Source organism: Equus caballus, chromosome 1 (genome assembly GCF_041296265.1).
Source record: "Equus caballus isolate H_3958 breed thoroughbred chromosome 1, TB-T2T, whole genome shotgun sequence".
NCBI classification, from domain to species: Eukaryota; Metazoa; Chordata; class Mammalia; order Perissodactyla; family Equidae; genus Equus; species Equus caballus.
The window spans coordinates 141,488,012-141,510,908 of NC_091684.1; the positions used below are offsets into that span (position 1 = coordinate 141,488,012).

The 22,897-nt window shown below is 36.8% G+C and overlaps 1 protein-coding gene across 50 annotated transcripts in view; it reads left to right on the forward strand.

Moving 5' to 3' along the window:
• The window catches only part of HERC1 (HECT and RLD domain containing E3 ubiquitin protein ligase family member 1), a 204,183-nt gene that overhangs the window by 82,962 nt on the left and 98,324 nt on the right, over positions 1-22,897 (forward strand). For 28 of the 50 annotated variants that reach the window (XM_070234972.1, XM_070235070.1, XM_070235134.1 and 25 more), the window contains exons 16-25: positions 93-225; positions 1,583-1,774; positions 4,830-5,051; positions 7,005-7,178; positions 10,244-10,358; positions 10,447-10,567; positions 12,636-12,807; positions 15,234-15,546; positions 16,011-16,131; positions 21,595-21,646. In XM_070234972.1, the coding sequence (XP_070091073.1) occupies positions 93-225; positions 1,583-1,774; positions 4,830-5,051; positions 7,005-7,178; positions 10,244-10,358; positions 10,447-10,567; positions 12,636-12,807; positions 15,234-15,546; positions 16,011-16,131; positions 21,595-21,646 (1,615 nt within the window). Of the gene's footprint in view, positions 1-92; positions 226-1,582; positions 1,775-4,829; positions 5,052-7,004; positions 7,179-10,243; positions 10,359-10,446; positions 10,568-12,635; positions 12,808-15,206; positions 15,547-16,010; positions 16,132-21,594; positions 21,647-22,897 lie in introns of all 50 variants that reach the window. The other 22 variants (XM_070234926.1, XM_070235108.1, XM_070235114.1 and 19 more) reach the window with 1 other exon arrangement.

Here is a 22,897-nt window from a genome sequence, read left to right on the forward strand (position 1 = left end):
TGACCTCAAAACTCAGATAATGTAGGTAAGCCATGATATTTTTTGGTACCTTGAATCTTTTGAAGAGTAATTTAGGAACTTTTTTCCCTCAGAACTCAAGCAGTGTGGCATTGCTTCATAAACATCTTCAGCTCTTGTTGCCTCATGCCACAGATATTTATTCACGTTCTGCAAATTTGCTCAAAGAAAGTCCTTGGAATGGCAGCGTTGGAGAAAAATTAAGAGGTGTGTTTGGTACTGGATTTCAAATTTAATCAGTGGTTGTAAAGCAAGAGTCCTTAGCCTTTCCAAAGCCTTAAGAGGGCCTGAAACCTCTGAGTGGAAGAGAAATGATCTTGAATCTGCTTCCTATTGAAGATCTCTTTGATCTTGGTTTGGGGGTGATGGTAAGAGCGATTGATCCCATTAATCTTAAAAGATGCTAATTGGTGTGACAGAGGCCTAATTTAAAGGCATTGGATGATAACTACTCAAAAAGATTAATTTTAAATGGCACGAAGTGAGATTTTTATCTGCTGTTTCTTTACCTTTCCTCAGTATTTGCCAGTGTTCTTTCCTTCTTGAAATGCTTTCTTTTTTCTTGCTTCAGTAGTCACAGTCCTATTTTTACTCCTGTCTCTGTGATTACTCTTTTTCAGTCGATTCCTGTAAGCTCCTCTTCCTTGTACATGCCCTTTAATGTTTAGGATACTCTGAATTTTGCCCTCAGCCCCCTTTTCTCCCTGAATGATCTTATCTGGTCCCATTATCTTTAACCACCACGTGCACGTTGACTCCCATATTTGCATCTAGCTGAGAACTCCTGTTTTGCACTAGAAACTTTCTCTAGTTACCTGCGCGGTGTCTTTTCTTGGTGGTCCCAAAGGCAACTAAAATTCAATATATCTATCCAAAACCAACTCATCTCTGAAGTTCCCCCACTGAAAAAAGAAAGAAGCTGAGAAACTAAAACCATTGCTTACTAGATTACCTTCATTTTGTTGTTCCACAGGCATTTAAAATTTAATCTGTTCAAACTGAACTCATCTCTGAATGGGCCTCCCTGCCCCAAAATACAATGAAATATTAAAAATAACTTGATGTAAGACCACTATTATTTTATTATCTATAAAAAGACAGATGCTTTGAGGTAATTGTAATTTTTCAAAATGTAAATTTAGTTTAAAAGACTTAAAAGGCTTCCCTCACTAGAATGTAAGCACCATGAGGGCAGGAATTTTTAGCTCCTTGTTCATGACTATATGCCTTTCACATAGAACAGTGCCTGATATATTGTAGATACTCAATATTTCTTGAGTCAGTCTAAAAAGATAAAGTTGTGAATGAGAAATTCATAATACGTTTTAAAGGAAGCATCTGTAATCTTTTGAATTTGTTGGCATGAGGGTATGTGTACTTTCCCACAGTGTCTGTTGGTGGCACTTTCTGAAAGTGAGTAAATACTAATACCACATCAGCTACTAGGTAGGTGTTCAAAAAGAGTTATTGAATTAGTGTAGGCTACTATAGTATTTCTTAGGTTTTTTTTTTTTTCAGTTTGTTTGAAACGATTGATCCATGTTGAGTTTCTTACCCTTCCTAGATGTGATATACGTCTCAGCTGCAGGCAGTATGCTCTGCCAGATTGTTAACTCCCTACTGTTACTCCCCGTGTCAGTGGCTCGGCCTTTATTGAGTTACCTCCTCGACTTGTTGCCACCTCTTGATTGCCTTAATAGGCTCCTGCCAGCTGCTGCTCTTTTAGAAGACCAGGAGTTACAGTGGCCTCTTCATGGTAAGTAAAGGTAAAAGAGCGGTTATGCTTTGGAGAAAAGTTGTTCCTCTTGCATGCATCAGGTAAATCATATCTGACACTTGGGTGTTCTATGTAATCAAAAAGATGAGGTTGTTATCTTCTGAGAACTTACAGTCTAAAGTGGGCAACTGAGATGGGAAAACTCCAAGTTGCTCGTACATAACTGTCATGAATAGGGTCTTCATATGGTCATCAGGTGTGATTAATGTAATTCATTAATTCTGAGACTTTTTTTCAGATTTTGACATGGTTGAAATTGGGCCATGTTACAATGGATGATAGGAAAGCATTGTTTCATAATTCCGCCAGCAGCATAATGACACGTTTTACAATCAGTGGATTGATTTGATTAAAAAGTTTTCTTAAATGCGAAGACTTTTGTTTATTTATTTTTTTGAGGAAGATTGGCCCTGAGCTAACTACTGCCAATTGTCCTCTTTTTGCTGAGGAAGATTGGCCCTGAGCTAACATCTGTGCCCATCTTCCTCTACTTTATACGTGGGATGCCTACCACAGCATGGCTTTTGCCAAGTGGTGCCATGTGTGCACCCTGGATCCAAACCGGCGAACCCCGGGCCGCCAAGAAGCAGAATGTGCACACTTAACTGCTGAGCCTCTGGGCCGGCCCCAACTTTTAGTGTTTTTTTTTGGGTTTTTTGAGGAAGATTAGCCCTGAGCTAACTGCTGCCAATCCTCCTCTTTTTGCTGAGGAAGACTGCCCCTGAGCTAACATCCGTGCCCATCTTCCTCTACTTTATATGTGGGACTCCTACCACAGCATGGCTTGCCAAGTGGTACCATGTCCACACCCGGGATCTGAACCTATGAACCCTGGGCCACTGAAGTGGAATGTACGCACTTAACTGCTGAGCCACTGGGCCGGCCCCCCAACTTTTAGTTTTAAATTTCTATTTGGTAGTAAAATATTTTGTATTGGTTGGATATATAGATAACTGATTGAATGTCAAAGATGGAAGTTGGGAACCTATCTTCCTGTGTTTTTCTTTTTTAGCTACTTTATAGTAAAATAGTATTCTGATTTTAGGCATTACAGTTGAATTTACTCTTTTTTTATTGAAGTATAATTGACTTAGTTTCGGGTGTACAATATAATGATTCGATATTTGTATACACTGCAAAATGATCACCACAATAAGTCTACTTTCTCCCTGTCACCATACAAAGTTACAAAATATGAAATACAATATTATCTTAAATTTACTTTCAATTGAATATAGCTTAAAATACCATGTCTAAAAAACATAAACGTGTCTTTCCATTGACGTCTTGTCTACACTAAGGCTACCAAAGGAGTTTCAATACTGAAATCTTAAAAACCTTTCAAGTTTAAGTGAGGCCACTGTTTTTTTGGAAAGAATCCTGGACTAAGGTATAAAAGGATCTAGATTTTATTAGTCTTGGCTCTGCTAGTAATTTGGCTGTGTGATCTTGAGCAAGTCCCTTATAACTTCTGAAAGCCTTGGTTTCTTCTCCTGAAAAGATTGGAGTTGGACAAGATGACCTGAGGGCCTGTCCTACTTTAACATTGTATGGTTCTGTGACAGTTGGATTCAGATGAAGTCGAGCATCAAGGTTACAGTTGTAGCAGGTTGTTGATTAGGCTCTTTTGGAGCCATTCTAGGATTATTCTTGTTTTTCTAAAGCATCTCAGAACTTGCTAAGATTCACTCTGTTTGTATTACATTAGGTGTCATTTTATTTTGGATTTCTGCATCTGTGTTCATAAGTGATATTTTTCTATAATTTTTCCTTTTCATGCTGTCCGTGTATCATTTTTACTACCACAGTTATACTGACATAGCATCGGTTTGGAACTTCCCTTTTATTCTTTTTCTCTGAAATAATTTATGTAAGATAGGAGGTCTCTCTTCTTGAAGCTTTAGACAACTTTATCTATAAAACTATCTGGCCCTGGTGTTTTTTTGTAGATAGACTTTGGCTATTAATTTTCTTTCTTTAGTCATTATTATTCTCTTCCAGCTTTTTGTTTCTCCTCAAATCCATTTTGGAAATTGATGTTTTTCCATTTTGTTATTTTTCTAATTTATTGACATAAAATTGTTCATAATATTCACTCATGTTTTTTTAAATCTCTAGTGTATCTGTGGTTACATTCTCTTTTTTTATTCCTAGTTTTTGAATTTATGGCATCTTTTTTTTTGGATTAATTTTATTAGTGGTTTGTCTGTTGGTTTTCACATAACCAGTTTTTGGATTTGTTGATCTTCTCTGTTTTTCTTTAGCAGTTTCATTGATATCTGTTCTTAACTTTATGGCTAAGTGTAGTTGTTTTTTTGTTTTTTTTTTTTAAGGTGAAGAACTTTTAAAAACAAATGTACAATAAGAAAGCATGGGTCTAGATCTTAGTAAAAGACAATTCTGAATTCAGGCCTTAAAAGTATTAAACAATACTGGGGCTGGCCCCGTGGGCGAGTGGTTGAGTTCGTGCGCTCCGCTGCAGGCGGCCCAGTGTTTCGTTGGTTCGAGTCCTGGGCGTGGACATGGCACTGCTCATCGAGCCACGCTGGGGCGGCGTCCCACATGCCACAGCTAGGGGGACCCACAGCGAAGAGTATACAACTGTGTACTGGGGGGCTTTGGGGAGAAAAAGGAAAAAAATAAAATGTTTAAAAAAAAAAAAGTATTAAACAATACTAAGTGTCGTTGTACTAGATCAGCTCTTGTATTGATTTTGGGGTGATGAGCTGTCTCAAGTACTCATTCTTATGGTGAAATCTGATCTGGATAATGAAGAGTAGGAATAGAATCCTTTGGGATAATTCTGCCAAATTCTGTTTTAATTTTTATCTTAAAATTAGTAACTTTACAAAGGAAATTTTTGATAGCATAAGTTATCTGAATATATTTTACATTAGCCTAGTAAAGAGAATATGTACAGAATAATTTGTTCGCATTGTAAAGTTGTTTTGTGTCAATATCTTATTGCATTGCAATAGAAATGAAGAATCTTGAATACCAGGTACGACACGGTTACTAATGATTTTGTCTTCAGGAGGGCCAGAACTGATCGATCCTGCTGGTGTGCCATTACCTCAGCCAGCCCAGTCCTGGGTGTGGCTTGTAGATCTGGAAAGAACAATTGCTCTCCTTATTGGACGGTGTCTTGGTGGCATGCTTCAGGGCTCCCCTGTGTCTCCAGAGGAACAAGACACTGCATATTGGATGAAAACACCACTTTTTAGTGACGGTGTAGAAATGGACATCCCTCAGTTAGGTAATGTGCTTCTCTGCAACATTTAAAATACATGCTTGTGTTTGTACTTCTGTTGGAGATAGTACTTCTACTTCTCTTATTCTGGGTTTGCTAAATAGAGAACTGATAGAAAACAAATGCAACATTAGCAGGGTAAGGGATCTGAGACTAACTTGAAGCCCTCAGAAAAACAGTTAAATCCTGCAGTATTGTGTAGTGTAAAGAACCCCTGAACTAGGAGAGTATATGTCTGGTCCCACTCTGTCATTATTTATCACTTATTTTGGGCAACTCGTGTAACTCATAAAAATGGGAAAATACTTGATTCCTTGTGTTCTCGGGCTTGGAGGTTATGAAACTTCTTCATAGAATGTAAAGCTTTGTAAGGTTACTTACCACGACTTACTAGTGCTCAGTTTTCAGACACCTCTCGGATGTGAGTGGCAGTCCCTTCTCCTCCCAGCTTGTCCTGCTTTCATGCTGTTGTTACCTTGTGTGATTTCTCATTTTTTTCTCCTCACTTATGGTGCCTTTGGGGTTTCTCTTTCCTGCCTCATCTCTCATTTGTCTACTTTGCTGGTAGGCCAGCTTTCCGACGCACTGAAGACGAGGATTTCTCCAGTTCCTGAACAGATGATCTAGTTGTTTTATCTAGGATTAGTCTTTTAATCTCTGGGCTTCTAATTTTGATTCATAAAATGATGAGTTAGATTAGATAATCTATATCGTCTTATTAAATCTGAAATTCATTACTTCTATGATAGTAAAAAGAGACTCAGAGAGTGTCCAGGAAGGAAAATCTAAGAGATCTCAGTTTAAGAGAATCTCAACTAAGAGGGAATACAAAAGATAGAAACCAAAATAGAAATCACAGGAAGGTTTTACTTTAGGGTTGGAGAATAGAAATGAGGAAAGCTGTTGAAGATTTTTCTCCTTTTCCACATAGGAGTGTATATTCATCACTTCATTTATGAACCAGAAAGTGATTCTGGCCATGGTTGATGAATGCTAGACTGGTACCTATAATATGTTTGTATCAAAAAAGTAAAATTATGGTTTTTCAAGGGATATTTAATATCATAGAGATGGTTCCATGCTATCAGTGTTTTAACTCTGTGATAGCCTTAAATGTTCTCCTGAGGACAAAAGTGTCTATATCTCTACCTTCCTCATATTTCTGTTATATTTACTTCACTCAGTTAACTGGCCTTCAGTATAAATAAAATCAATTTGTTTTAATATTTTTCAGTTTTTAAATTATAAAATCATAAAACTATTAAAATGTTACATTTTATGTTTAAATACTTGCATATATTAGGAAAAGGGTATTGTCCTTTGCAAAATTGTAAATATGTGATAATTCAGTTATATCATGGGTTGACTTGACTTTTGGTATTAGCCCCAGAAGTTGACTATCATTTAGAGAATGTTGTTAGGTTTTTTAAATGGAAAATGATTCTGAATGCCAAATGTCCCATTGAAAAGTTAGGAACCACCTAAATAAGTGTAAGTATCAATTGGGAAATTGTTCATGGCATCTTTGATCTCTCTTGAAGCATACTTCACTGATTATTTTCCCTTAAGTCTAGAAAAAAGGAGAAATTCCTGTCTGGTCTCTTTCCCAGTGGTCCCATGTTTCTCAACAGGATATCATTCCATTTTTTGCACAAGAGAGTCTTTGTTACACAAGACTGTGCTGCTTGTCTAGGACATTTGGCTTCCCTGGTCCCTGCCTACCAAAATGCCAGAACTCCTCCCTGGAGTGTTATGTTTGGTCGCACATCCTTCTAGAGGGGGTGGAAAGGGTGATAATACCTCCAATTGAGAAACATTAGAGGACTTTTACCTTTGTAGCATCTACATAAAAGTTTTAAATGTATCATTTCATATGCATTAAATAAATGTGGTAATATTTTATTTGTAGCACCAAAATTTATGAGGTTTAGAATTGATAACTTGAATGATTTTTTTTAGATAAATGTATGAGTTGCCTATTAGAAGTAGCTCTTTCGGGAAATGAAGAACAGAAGCCTTTTGATTACAAATTGCGGCCTGAAATTGCTGTCTATGTAGACTTGGCATTGGGTTGTTCAAAAGAGCCTGCACGAAGCCTTTGGATCAGCATGCAGGATTATGCTGTTAGTAAAGGTAAGATGAAGAAGATAAAGGAGGTAAATATGTAGATAGCTCATAATACTGACTAATATATATGTAATATGTATAAATAGAAAATCACAAGGATCACCCTATTTTTTAATAGAAAAAGATTATTTTTTTTTAATAGAAAAAGATTATTTTACAAACAACATTAAAAAAAAATTCGATTTTCCTCTTTGTGGAAAATACCCTAGGTATTTTTTTTGTATACATGTATCCCACTTGAAGCAAACCCACTGTGGGAAAATTGAGATTTATACAAAAGATAGATCCAGAGGCAATCATTTTACTGAAGGATTCCATGCAATGTGAATGCATCTGGTATAACAGTCTGTTTAATGAATCTCTTCCTTTGCACAAGCCCTAGTATAAGAACTGAAAGGAGGTGTGTGTAGGAGTCTAAGCTCTAGGCCTGGTCCTTTTCCTTCTCTGTAAAACATTTTCCTGCTCCAGAGGGCTATGAAAATATCAATTTGAAATAAGGTGTGCTATTAATAAGAACACTAGTGAAGTGCTATGCAAGTATATAGCAATATTTCTTTTCTAATATTATTTGATGAATAAAATTAATTTTATGTACAAATTTTCAAAGGATAAACCTGATTCCTTTTCTCTCCCCTGTTTTGCCTTTTAACAGTGATCTTGGTTGTTTAGAGTCACCTATCTCTAGTTGTCTTTCTCTGTTATTTTTTCTTGTCCTATCTTTAGTTTCCCCCCCATTTCTTTGAATTTTCCTCCTTCTGTGATAAAAATGGTAAAGGTCAATACATTTTCACCTTTTATTTTCTTTTATTTTGTATGATAAAAATGAAATGAGATACATATTATTCAGATCTTTACAATACCAGTGAGATGGTACTTTTGAAAGTTTGATCTCCTCCAGTTTATCATTCATTTGTTTATTTGTTCTACTGTGTTGATTCCCACCAGAGGTAGAAAAGTATGGTAATGGAGGAGGAAAAAAGTTTACTTTCTAAATTGTATTTTCTGGTATTCTCGTATTTTGCATCATTTGCTTGAAATGTGCAGTTAGGTTTTCTTTTATATCATATTATCATTTCTTACATTGCAGAGTGAGAACTTGTGAAAACTAGATAAAAACATAAGATGAATAAAAACTCATTATATGGCTTCATTTGCTGAATTGCTTATACACTGTAGCCTGGACTTTATAACTGAGTAGTGGAAACACTCTGTAGTGCTTGGCATAAAATGACTGTAACTTTAGTGAAGGTGTTTTAAAAGAACCCATTGCTTTAAAAATTGCATGGGAGGATAATCCCTGCTAAATTTGAAACCTAGCAAAGAGTGTTACTTTAGTTTGCTTTTTGAATTGAATATTAGCATCCTTGAAATGGAGTCCTGTTTGATTTTGAGTCAGAGCAGTTCTTAGAATAGCAAGCAGTTCTTTGGAACAGATGATCTCTCGAGAACCTAATGTGGAAAAATTTTGTATGTAATACAAACTGTCGTTTTATGATTCTCTGTGGGCTGTAAGATTTTCTTAAAATCAGGCATGTTTATATTGTCAGTTTTTTCACTCGTAAAATAGGTAAGTCTGAGCTTAATGTTTTACCTAGGCATACAGTAATGACTAGAAAACCAAGATATAAAATTTTATCTCTTGAAATAGGAATTTTAAGAAGGGATTAAGAACAAATGAAGTTAACTTAGGGCTTAATATTTTCCAAGGGTGTTTTTGTTTGTTTGGTTTTGTTTTTAAGTAGCACAGTAAATCTGTGAAATTAACAGAGTCTGGCAGACATTCTGGGAGTGGAGTAGGTAATAAACCTCCCACCCCTATTTGGAATCTACTGAATGTACTGCATTTTTAAAGTACAGTATGTACTGGTTTGCTAACATGGAATTAAAGAAAGCACCTTACTAGTTCTCATCATCTAATGCTGTTATTTGGGTTTTCACTTGCATGTACTCAATCAAAATGTTTCATTTCTTACCCACTTAAGCGTATGTGTATTCACCATATCTACTTTCATGGCTTCAAATACCAGATATATACACACTTGACTAGTTTACCTAATACCTTTCTCCACTAGGATGTCTAATAGATGGTATTAAAAACCAGACTCCTGATTCCAGCTCCCTGTCCCCCAAGTGTTCTTACTGTGGTCTTCCTCTCTCAGTAAATGCCAACCACATTCTAAATACATTTGTTTTTAGAAGTATCAAACTTGACTTCTCTCATATTCTCACATCTGACCCATCAACAAATCCTATTAACTCTGCTTTCAAAATCCACGTGGAATCTGACACTTCGCACTACCTCCACGGCTACTACTCTGGTCTGAGCCACCATCATTTTTCACCTGAATTAACTGCAATAATTACTTCTGCTGTTTCTGTCTCTGTAGTAAATTCTCCACTCATCAGTCAGAGGAAGCCTTTTAAAACACAAGTCAAATCACGTCGTATCTCTGTTCAAAGCCTTCTAATGGTACTTCCCATTTCCCACAGAGTAAAACCTAGAAGACTTCAGATGGCCTGCAAGGCCCTCTGTGAGCTGGTCCCCAGGCAGCTTTCTAATGTCTCCTACCACTCTCGTGCACACCCACTTCGCTGCAGCCACACTGGCCTCTTTCGACCTACCTCAGGGCCTCTACACTAGTTTTTTCTGAGGGGATACTGTTTCTATGTGGCTTCTTCCTCTACTTCATCTAGATCTCTGCTCAACTGTAGCCTTATCGGAGACCTTCCTAAACCAGCCTGTGTAGAATAGGAATCCCATATGGTACAGTACTTCTTGTTCTCCTTACTCTGCTTAATTTTTCTCCATAGCACTTATCTGTCACATTGTTTTTGTTTGTCTCCCTCACCTCCCGACTATAATTTAAGCTCTGTGAGATCAGAGACTTAGTTTTGCTCACTGCTGTATCCCTAGCACACGGAACAGTATGTGGGATCTAGTAGATGCGTTTGTTGAACAGCTGTTTAGGAAAATGATAAAATTCAGGTGTTAGACGACTAAAGCTGTTAAAATTACCTCTGAACTATTTTCTCAGCCCTTTTAAATGTCAATGCATCATTTTTATTTTCAGATTGGGACAGTGCAACTATAAGTAATGAGTCACTCTTGGACACTGTGTCTAGATTTGTTCTTGCAGCTCTTCTGAAACACACAAATTTACTTAGTCAAGCATGTGGAGAAAGCCGGCAAGTAACTTAAAACTATCCTCAGACATGTATTTGCTCTTATGATGTTAGAAATTAGGTAACTTTTCTACTTTGGTTCTTTATTTAGATATCAGCCTGGTAAAAGCTTATCAGAAGTGTACCGTTGTGTGTACAAAGTTCGAAGTCGTTTACTTGCTTGCAAGAACCTTGAACTTATTCAGACCAGGTCGTCATCACGAGACAGATGGGTAAAGTTGGAAATCACTTAATTTCTTTGTTTTTCTGCAAGCTCTGAGAGAGATCTCCGTATTGGTTTATGTGAGGGAAAAAAATGGACCTTTATTATTATAGATATTCAATAAATGTTTAATAGTTCTTTTTCTAGTGAAAAAATTGGATGAGTGAAAGATTTGGGGTTTATTTAACCCCACATTTATCAAGTGTGATATGGCTGCTAAGAAAGTTTATATATTTTTAGGCTGTGTAAATAATAAACAAGAAATTGAATTGTCCAAATCATATGAAATATTATTCCTTTGTTTTATGCTAATTAGACCACATTTGAATTATCTTATTTGGGGGTGCCGTAATTTATGAGGGACGTTAACAAACTATCTTGGATTGGTGAAGGGTCCAAAAACCATTTTATACAAGAACTGGAAAGTGTCAAATGGGAGTCGCGTAATAGCTGCTTAAAAATAGTTAGAGAGCTTCCGTCTAGGGGAGGAAATAAACATGTTCCTTATTGTTCCAGAGGGCACAAGTAGGACCAAAGGGTAACAATTGAATGGAGAATCATCGTTAACTGAATATAGGGAAAAAAGCCTTCGAATGATTAGAGTTCTCCACCACTGGAGGCAAAGATTGAAACCTTTTATTAAGGATATTTCAGAAGTATTTCTTGGAACAAAAATGAGATGATTTCTAAAGTGCTTGTAATCCTGATAACATGATCCTATAATTATAAGTCTAAGCCTGGATAATACATCACCTTCAGAAGTGCTTACTTTGAAAATTCATACATTAGATGCTCTGTATTCCATTGTTTGGATCTTAGATTTTAAAACCAAACTCTATCTCTACATTTGTATTATAGCACTCTTTTGGTATACGCTGATTTAGTATTCATGGATCTCGCTATTTGTTAGTGGCCTTAAAAGTCCATAAAATGTATTAATTTGCCTTTTTGTTGAAGCTCAGATTTGAAACTCATATATCAGGGGATAAATGACTTACGTATTATGTGAATCTGACTGACTGCTCAGTATTCCTATCTCTGTGAAATACTCAAGTTATTTATTGGCCATGAATCACAAAATCACATTTATTGTGCATCTGAGGATATCATTAAAATATTTTTTTTGTGCTTTATACTGAAATTTGTGGGGGGAAATGATATACTTTTATAGTATTTGTGACTTTCTTAGCACCTGTTGTAAGGACTCTTTCCTCTAGGTAACTACTAGGAGCATAACCACTGTGGGAAATAAAATTAACATTGTACTTACCAGATTTCTAATTTTTGGTTTCTTCAGGGGCAAACAAAGTAAAGAAAGAAATTTGAAACAATACTGTTTGTATAATTGAAATTTGCTAAGAGAGTAGAATGTAAATGTTCTCACCAAAAAAAAATACTGTTTTAAATAAGAATTATTAAACATTTATACAGAGTAATAATGACATATGCAACTTGAGGGAGACTGAATGGAATCTAAATTCATGGTCTTTAATTACCTTTTGTGCTTGGTGTCATATTCAGCTCATTTTAAGTTGCAGCTCTGTAGGAGTTTACGGCTGCATATCAATATAAATATGAATCCATTTATAGCATGACCTTTTTTTTTAAAGATTTTATTTTTCCTTTTTCTCCCAAAGCTCCCCTGGTACATAGTTGTGTATTTTAGTTGTGGGTCCTTCTAGTTGTGGCATGTGGGATGCCGCCTCAGCATGGCCTGATGAGAGGCACCAAGTCCGCACCCAGGATCCGAACTGGGGGAACCCTGGGCCGCTGAAGTGGAGCGCAAAGCGTGTGGACTTAACCACTCGGCCATGGGGCCAGCCCTATATAGCATGACCTCTTGATCAAAATACTAAGGTAGAGAGAGCATATAGGTGTCTCTGTGTATAGTGTATATACATTCTTTCTAATCTTTTCAGATTTATTCTGTATATCCAGATTTATCCAGTAGTAAAACTCATGTGTTTTTATTGATATTAGAAATATTTTCCATGATAAAAAAAAAAGTCAATGTTTTAATGAAGTTTTTCAAAGTTTTTGAAAAATATATTGAGTATAGCTCTGATCATTTCTTTAAGATATCAGAAAACCAAGACTCTGCAGATGTTGATCCTCAGGAACATTCATTTACCCGGACCATTGATGAAGAAGCTGAAATGGAAGAACAGGCTGAGCGAGACCGGGAAGAGGGGCATCCAGAGCCAGAGGATGAGGAGGAAGAACGGGAACATGAAGTCATGACAGCTGGCAGTGAGTACAACCTTCTTACTTTACGGAACACACTGTGGCATTCTTTTTGGTAGGGCAACTGACTGGAGGAGAAGGCAAAAGTTTCTTCACAGTTTTTCTAAAAGGATCTGATATTCTGCTGGTGATCTGAATTTACATTAGCTGACATTTCAGCTCTTATAACTGTGCTAGTTCCATTCTGCATGTTTTGGGCTGAAAAGCTCTGGAAGGAGGTTTTTGGAACCACTACCTGTTCCACTGAGTCTCATGCGTGAAATGACACTCATTAGTCACGGGTTAAGGTCATTCGAAGTGTGTCCTCTGCGGGGGTACCATGTTGTCCACTGACCTGGTCAATCTCTGCGTGTTGAGGAAGAGAGCCCCTTTCTATGCCTATGAGGAGAGGCCTATTATTTTCTATACATAGAACTTTTAAAAGTATAAATTTTACCCACTGACTACCCTGCTGTTTTCAGTAGGGAGCAAGAATATATATGAGAATACTGCTGGCTGAGTGAACAACACTTTTCGTATCAAGGCTACAGATAGTTAGTTTTGTTGTTGTTGTTGTTTTTGAGGAAGATTAGCCCTGGGCTAACATCCACCACTAAACCTCCTCTTTTTGCTGAGGAAGGTTGACCCTGAGCTAACAAGGGCTACAGATAGTTTTTAAAGGTAATCATTTGGATGTTTAAAAAGACCTGTCAAAGCTTTTTAAACATTTATTAGTATCCTTTGAGTGATTTGGCTATTTCAAGTTAAAGTGTGTATTCACTTTGTAGCCTAAAACATTATGGCGAGCTATGCATTTGGTATCATGATTGTATATGTCAATCAATTTGACGCTTACTTTATTATCAATTTACTTGTATTCTGCGTACTTCTAAAAATGTTTTTGAGGTGGCTCAAAACAAAACCAAAAACCATTAAACAAGAGGAAAAAGATAAGGTCCAAATGGAGAAAAGGGGATTGGAGATAGGAAGGGAGAATAATTATATTTTAAAAACTTAGGCTGAGGGAACTTTTGCAGTTGAACTTAAAACTTAGTTTAGAAATTTCTGAAAGCAAAGGACAAAGGGGAAAATGGTAACACAGTATAACCCTCAATTATAGTAAAAGAAAGCATAATAGTCATCTGAGGAGTAATAATATTTAAGCTAGCTATGGTTTTTGAGCACCTATTATATGCTGGTCACTGGGTCAAATGCTTTACATAGATTAACTCATAATCCTTGTAAGAGTCTTATGAGATGTGCTCTAGTATTACCCTACTCTAAAAATGGGCAAACTGAGGTTTAAGGAGGCAAAATTATGTGCCTGGGACCACAATTAGTTGCAGCTTGAATCAGAACCAGGTCTGCCCAAAATTTCAGTGACCATTCTCTTAATTACTTTAACTGATTTCCAGCTCTGGACTCTGAGTTTGTTGCTTTGATTTTTATAGAAATAAGGAACTTGTAACAGTATAATGAAAATATTATCGTCATAATTCTATAAAATACACAGATCCGTTTTTGAAGTTTGTACTTCCATGTTAACAGATGAATCTAGTATTTTACCAACTTTTCTATCTAGGTTCCCCTTTAAGAATACCATCTTCACCCCAAATTTGAGCAAAAGAATTCTTTTCTTATTGTGAACTATCTACTACTGCATCAGAACCTTGTCAAACCCGCTGACTTTTTACACTTGTGAATTGGGAAGGGCTGGCATCAGATGGACATTTCTGGTGATGCAATTTGACTGTGGAAGCAGTCTTTCCATATATTATAACCACATTTTGTTTCAGCAAAGACTTTTAGTGGTTGCGCTTTTTTTAATGTGTTGAAGATACAGCACATTGTAGGTGTTAGGAATTATATGGACTTTGGAAAGGGAAGGGAGCTGTTCATTATAACTAATGCAGCTTAAATTTTGCTTGTTGTGTTTGTAACCTGACATTTTTCATACCAGTGTCATGAACATTCCAGAAATAGGCAGTTATTTTTATCTAACCCAGTGCTTGTCAACCTTCGGTGGACTTCAGTATCAGCTGGAGGGTTTGTTAAAACATAGATGCTGGCCCTATGCCTAGAGCTTCTGATTCAGAGGTCTGGGATGGGCTGATAATTTGCATTTCTAACAAGGATCCAGATGATGTTGATCCTGCTGGTCTGGGACCCCACTTTGAAAACCACTGACCTATCTCATTAATAAGAGTAGAAATAGAATCAACCAAATCTAAATTCTATAAAGGCGTGAGTATTTCCTATTGTAATTTTTATGAAAAGTTTAATAGTTTGATATAATTTTAACTTAGTTACTATGCTATATTTAATGTCTAAAAAATAATTTTTCCCTCTTTCAGTAAGTTTTTGGTCCAAACTTTTTGACTATTTTTATTGTTATTTTCTTTGCTCTTCTCTCCCCATGTGTTAAGACCTTGTTTTTGTGTTGCATGTTACAGAAATCTTTCAGTGTTTCCTCTCAGCCCGTGAAGTAGCTCGTAGCCGAGATCGAGATAGAATGAACAGTGGGGCAGGGTCTGGGGCTCGAGCTGATGATCCACCTCCTCAGTCTCAGCAAGAGCGAAGGGTCAGCACAGACCTTCCCGAGGGTCAGGATGTGTACACTGCTGCCTGCAACTCCGTGATCCATCGGTGTGCCCTGTTAATATTAGGAGTAAGTCCTGTGATTGATGAGCTTCAGAAGCGAAAGGAAGAAGGACAGTTGCAGCAACCTTCAACAAGTGCCTCTGAAGGGGGTGGACTTATGACCAGGTGGGACTGACCAGAAACTTAAAACTACCTCTCCTCCCTTTGTTACTTTATGCATTGAAATGGTTTATTCTCAAAGTTACAGTGTTTTTCTGAAATTAACACAGACAGGGAGGAGGAAATACAAATTGACTAGGATGAATTTAAAGTAATATAAAGAGTAATACTGATTCAGCCTAAAGTATAAATTTCTGATTAAATGAGGAGGCACAATTTTTTCTACATATAAACAACAGTAGTTGAGAAACATATGAAGTTATTTGTGTCTCTCTGTAATTTAGTGGCATGCAAATTATTTTGATGCAATTGAGAAGGGCTTTGTGCTTAGACAAGAGTCAGGATTTCCCATCAACAGACATAATTGCTCCTCACTGTGTGTGTATTATCTCTGTGCTGCCAGTTCTGTTCAATTTTATGTTCACTAACAGTCCCAAATCGAAAAACTTTTCTTTGTGCATGTGAGACAGGAGTGAAAGTCTTACTGCAGAGAGCCGACTAGTCCACACAAGTCCAAATTATAGACTGATCAAATCGAGGAGTGAATCTGATTTGTCTCAGCCTGAATCAGATGAAGAGGGTTACGCACTGGTAAGTATACCTAGATTCAGTAAAGAAGGATTTTCGTTTTCGAGGTATATATACATAAGGCTTTGGTTAGAGTTAGTGATATACATTTGTTTTAGACATATAAAGACTTTTTTAAAAGAACTTTTAAGAGAAATGAGATAACTGTATTGCATAGATGTTTACCACCTATATGTTCATGGCTCTCAGATTTCTGTCTTTAGCTCTGACTTCTTCTTAAACTCCAGATTCATATATCTGGCTTCTTGATGGACATTCCACCTGAGCTTGTCAGGTTACCCAATCTTAACCTATCCAAAAATAAACTCACCTTTCTCTCAAACCTTCTTTTCTCACATTCCCCATAGTAGGTGGTACTATTAACTACCTGGGCTGGAAACCTGCATTCACCTTTGACTCTACTTTTTCTTATTTCCTGGTCTCTGCAACCCCCTCACTCTCCACAATCCAATTAGTCAAGTCTTGAAAATTTTACCCTTAATATGTTTCTAATTTGTCCTCTCTGTCCCTCCTGCCACTACTCTCTTCCAAACTTTCCTTCTCTTTAGCCTGGACACGTACAGATGCCTCCAAACGAGTTGCCCCACCTCTTGTCTTGTGCCCATCTTCCACATTTCACTAGAATAATATATTTAAAATACAAGTCTGTTTATATGTTCTCTACTTAAAATCTTTTAGGAGCTCTCATTATCTGTCAGAAAAGCCTCAGGACCTAGGATGCAGGCATTTAAGGTAAAAATCAAACAAGTGAGATGCTGATTTATATAAGAAGTGGGAAATAAGGTGTGCTATAGTGTGACAGGTAAAATAATTTATAGAGTGAAAACTATCTAAAAGATTGCTTCTATTTGAGTAGCTGTGGACTTGGAGTTGATAGCTGGCTTTTCATTTCAGCTATTTCTCTGCCTTATTTGTGAATCTGTATGTCCTGCTTGACTCTTCTGGGCCTTAGTGTCCCATTGTGTGACATGAGGATAGTAGTCCCTGTTCTGTGTATAGCAATGTATTAGACTTGGCTTCTGGCCCTAATTCTGCTGCTGAAGAGCTGAGAGACCTTGGTCATGTCACGTGACAGTTCAAATAGAAACTCCGAGTATTTTGGATTGAGTTATCTACAAGCTTCCTTTTTAGCTTGGAAATTCCTCTGTTGTGTGACTTGAGATAATGAATATGGAAATGTTTTTGAAAACTATCAAGTGCTACATAAACTTAAAAAGCTATTGTTTAAAAGAAACTTCTAAGCTTAAAAGATTTTTCCTCTAAGGACAGTTGAATATTGTCTTTAAGCAATTTCATTGTATCGTGATGTTTTTGTTTGTTCTTCCTCCTTTTAGTCTTCATTCCCATTAGTATCTCTGTGCGCCCAGTTCGTGTTCTCAGTCTTGCAGTCTCCTGAGATCCCTCTCTGTCCATTTATTTTTCTAATCTTATCAGTCTCGTTATCTAGTCTTGCAACCCAGTGGTAATTTTATAACATAGATCATATCATTTCTCTACTCAAATGACTCCACTTTTTCTCAGAGTAGAAGAAGCCTTGTCCTTACGGGGGCCTACAGGACTCTACATATCCTGGCCCCGCTACCTCTTTTATCTTCTGTTCTGCTTCTCTTCTTCTCGATGACTCTTGTGCCACACTGGCCTCTTGACTTTCCCATAAACATACCACACGACTTCCCCCTGGGGCCTTTACATGACGCTTTCTTCTCACTGGAATGCTGCTGTCTGCATGGCTAATTCCCTCACTTGAAGTCTTTATTCTGATGTTACTTTTTCAGTGAGGCCTACCCTGACCACTCTATTTAAAATTGCAATTTGCCTTCCCTTTCACATATTCACTCCCTGACTACCTTGCCTTGCTCTGTTTTTTCTTTTTTTCTGACAGCACCTAACATAATTTACTTATTTATTATATTTATTTATCAGTTTCTGTTAGCCTACTCTAGAATATAAGCTCCTTAAGGACAAGAGTTCTTGCTGTTTTGTTTTTTTTTTAAAGATTTTATTTTTTTCCTTTTTCTCCCCAAAGCCTCGCGGTGCATAGTTGTATATTCTTCGTTGTGGGTCCTAGTTGTGGCATGTGGGACGCTGCCTCAGCGTGGTCTGATGAGCAGGGCCATGTCCACGCCCAGGATTTGAACCAACGAAACACTGGGCTGCCTGCAGCAGAGCGCGTGAACTTAACCACTCGGCCATGGGGCCAGCCCCAAGAGTTCTTGCTGTTTTATTTGCTGCAAGATCCCAAGCACCTTTAGTGCCTGCCTCACAGTAGGCAGTCACTAAATATTTTTTGAATGACTGAATGATTGTCTAATCTACTTTGGTGAAATTTCTGTGCCCATTCCATCCTTTCCACTCTTTAATTCAGGCCCTTGTTACCTTTGCCTGGACTAGTAGTTTTCAAACTGATCTTCCTACTTTTTCCAGTCCCTCTCCTTAGACCCTGCTCCCAAAATTAGAGCCCTTGAAAACACAATAACAAGAACCATAATAAAACACCTGCTAGTCATGCTACCTTCCTATTCAAAAAACTCTCTGAGCCTGGATTACCTACCCAGAGATCAAAGATTCTGGAAAATCTTGCCTGCCTTCTTTTGGAGCCAGTTTTCCCCTACAGTAATCTGCATTTTTGCCATAGTAGTCATCTGCCAGACCCCAGACATACCTCTTGAGCCTCTGCTTAAGCATTGTTTGCCTTAAATGTCCTTCTCCTGGGTTTTGTCGGTGAAGTCGTCTCTCTCAAGGACTGGCTAAAATATCAGCTCTTCCAGAAAGCTTTCCCAAGATTACTTTAAACACAGTGACTCTCTCTGTTATTTCCATGGCAGTTTGTTGGTACCGCTAATAAATCACTAAGAGTTTGTTTCATGTCAGGCTTATTTATGTATTATTAGCATTTCTTTCCAGTAGACCTCTTCAGAAGGTCAGGGGTTTTTTTTAATGCCCCTGATAACTCCTACAATATGCTTTGCATCTTGTAAATAATTGATAATTCATTTCAACTGAAATGAAAAGATAAAAGAGGAGGGTAAATGTAGTTAAAGTGGCATACTTTTTGGAAACAAACAGTGATATCTGACTTAGTCACAGTGGGCTTAAGACTCACTTGATTTTGACCTGGGGCAGGATAGTTAACCTTCTGAGCTCTAGTTTCTATTTTTTTTGAGGAAGATTAGCCCTGAGCTAACTACTGCCAGTCCTCCTCTTTGTGGTGAGGAAGCCTGGCCCTGAGCTGACATCCGTGCCCATCCTCCTCTACTTTATATGTGGGACGCCTACCACAGCATGGCGTGCCAAGCCGTGCCACGTCCACACCCAGGATCTGAACCGGCGAACCCTGGGCCGCTGAGAAGGAGAATGTGTGCACTTAACTGCTGCGCCACTGGGCTGGCCCTGAGCCCTAGTGTCTTTATCTTTGAAATGGGAAGTAATACTGTCTGTTACACTTGCCTCAACTGAGTTGTTGTGAAGAACAGGTTTGGTAATGCAATTTAAAATATTTTGAAAATTTATGATTTCAAAACATAATGAAAAGACAGATCAGTGGAGTTGGGTTGAAACTAGATTTAATTGCCAAGATAGTTCATTTAGTTTCTACAGAATTTTTAAAGATTAATAAACCCATTTTTGAAAAAGATTAACTCTTGATCATCTTTCCTTATGGAATATTTAGGAAAACAGTGTCATAAAAGGTAGAAAAGTCAAGAACTAGAGAGAACAGGTTCTGTTGCAGAGGAAAGGAGACCTGGGCTGAGCCTTCAGCTTCAGAGAGCCTGGTGTAGATGTAGAGGAGCAAGCAGTGGGGCAGTTTTTTCAGTTGGATTTTTCCAGCTGAAATATTACCCTTCTGTCTGAGGTTATTTAGGATTACCATTTGTACCCTTGATCTCTTGTAAGTACTTCATTTATCCTGAATTGTTTGTGAGTGAAATGCTTTCTTACAATAACTGAAGTTAACCAGTTTAATGCTAAATCTTTGTTTTAACCTTCTTTCATAAAGAGTATTCTGTGATCCATTATTAACTTCTCTCCTAGTAGTAAACAGAAATCTAAGTAAGCAGTTAAACAGGTTTTAAGTTTAATTGTTTGATTGACAGTTGTCATACTTTTAACGTTTCTTACTATTCTTACTGCATTCTCCTAATCTTTTCCCCACCCTCCCTTATTTCACAAAGGATTTGATTTAGCATGCAAAAATAAATACTTTATGAAAGGATAAATTAAGTGAATGAATTAGGACTAAAAGAAGCTGAGAGAGGAAAAGTAAAGGCCTGGATAAGATTTGCACACCTCAGCACATATTGTTGTTCTGCTAGAGGTGGGCCACCAAACAGGAAAAGCATAATGACTTACATCATTCACAGTATCTGAAGGATAAAAACAAGCCAGTTGTCCAAGGGCCACACAGATATTTCCAGTTCTGAGGCCTGAGATAAATTTCTTCTACTGTGAGCCCTCATGGCAAAGGTACTGTGTGATAAAAACATTTCATTGAATGACACAGGAATGTCTTCAAGAGCTGTTTGGTGTTTTGTCCAGCACCAAAGGCCTGAAAATAGGCTTGTTTCTGGTGTGTGTACGTAAGACAAAAATGTCTTTATCTACAGTGTGGGTACATGTGTGACCAGGTAGAGATTTTGTACAATGACATTTCCTAATTTTGTCACTTCTGCAGCCTTTCTTCTTTGCCACCAATTTTTTTATTGTGTGATAGAGTACAATTGAAATTGCTAAGACCATCTTGTTAAGTCTGCACATAAATTTGTCTTCTGTCTTTTGAATCTAGTTGGCTGTGCATAGAAGCAGGGTAAACGGTTGTCTTTACCCACCCCTGACCATGTGCACACAGAAATACACCGAGACATGCTTCTCTTCTTCCTGAAGGCCCTCACTGTTTTATTAAGCTGTCTGCAATCTCGCCAATTTGAGATTTCCTTATTTTAATAGGTTTTTGAAAACATTTTAAAACACTACCAGAAGGCTTAGAACTGTTATTTTTCTGTTAGTGTGGATTTGTCGGATTTTCTTCCTCTAAACACTTAGCCAAGGCTAGTGGGAGTTTTGAAAAGAATGGAAAGTGAGGATAGAGCAAGTAGTAATTTTGGAAAATGGGACTTTAGGCATCTAGAGGGTATTAATAAGATCATACTGTGTTGCGAAAATAAAAGACAAAGAATCCACAGAAGAAAAAGTGACAACACAGAGGAAGACTTTTGCTATTTTACAGTGTTAATTAATGTGCACCCTGACTTTGTGTTTGTGTATCTCAGAGTTATGTGCCTGTGTTTTCTTGTAGTTGTTTTCACTGGGTTTTTAGAGACTTTGTTGTTAGTCTGGCTTGATTGGTGAATAAGTAGCATATTGCTATAATTATATAGGTTATTTTTTATTCTAATACTCTAATAAATCTTAATCTTAAAATACTTTTCGCAACTAAATTTTATGGCTTATTTATTTTTAACTTAATAGAGTGGAAGACGAAATGTTGATTTGGATTTGGCATCATCTCATAGAAAGAGAGGTAAGTATTAAGAAATATTAAATATCTAGTTAAATTAAGTAGCTGTTTTTATATCTAATATATTTAGATCTGATTGTCATTGAAACATTATTGCAAAAAAAATTTATAAACGTTTTATCAGAAGAGTTAAAAGGAAGATAATTTTCTATAAAATATATACCCTTTTAAAATCTGGGAATGTCTGGGAGGTAATAATCAGTTCTGTTTCTCATTTGTCATGTAGTGTTTTGACTTTCTAAAAATCGTATGGAACTCCGGAAGCAGTGCTTTACAGTAAGGGGGTTTTGTACATAATTTGCCATGTATTAGCTCACTGATACAGTTACTATAGTTTAAACGATGTCATAGGGAGAACTCTTTATCCAATCACCTCCTAAATACACATACACGCTTTCAAACTGAAAGTTTCCAGCTTATTTTTCCTCTTTGCCTCTTAAGATAAAGCATGTAAGAGATGAGCTGATGATTTCTTAAAAAGAAAATTTTCCCATGAGGAAGAATTATAGAGTGTCATCAAGCGTTAAGTTCATTTGTTAGAAACTGTGTCTTAATGATTAATATAGTTAACTCTTGGTTATATGTAAAATGCATTTTAGAAAGAACAGCAGTTTTGGATAATATAAATCCAAGGATTACTAAAAATGCTCTAAGTATTATTTTCTATTAACTGACATGTTTATTAAACCCATTTATACTATGGTTGTGAAAATGTGAAATGGTAGTTACCGCTAATGTCAGTTAGTCTAAAAGCCTGCGGGAAAAATTTTTTTCCATCGTATTAAATCTTTCATATTTCAAAATGAAACCCTTCTCTTGATAGCTTCCTTGGCAGAATGTTAGATTCCCCCCATAGGAAAAAAAATGAGAAATGAGGGAAAATGAGGAATGAGGGGAAGAAATGCACACACAGTTTTTTCATTTTTATGTTTATAACTTAGAATAAGAAATGTTGGTACTTCTGTAGAATAAAATATGGCAATATTTTATCCTTTAATTATAATTAGAATACAGAGAATGATTTTTCTGAAATATTAGGAATAATAATGGCTAGGGCTAGTACTTTATTGAAAAGTCCTTTGAGACTATAATATATCAAAGCTGTTGGGTTTCTAAAAAAATTATAAGGTATGTGTAATATCAAAGAAATTAATGATGTTTAGTATAATGTGCAATATTTATTTTGTTTTATAATTCTTTGAAAACTGGCAATTCATGTGCCGTAATTAGCCAGAGTATCCTTTTCCTTAACCA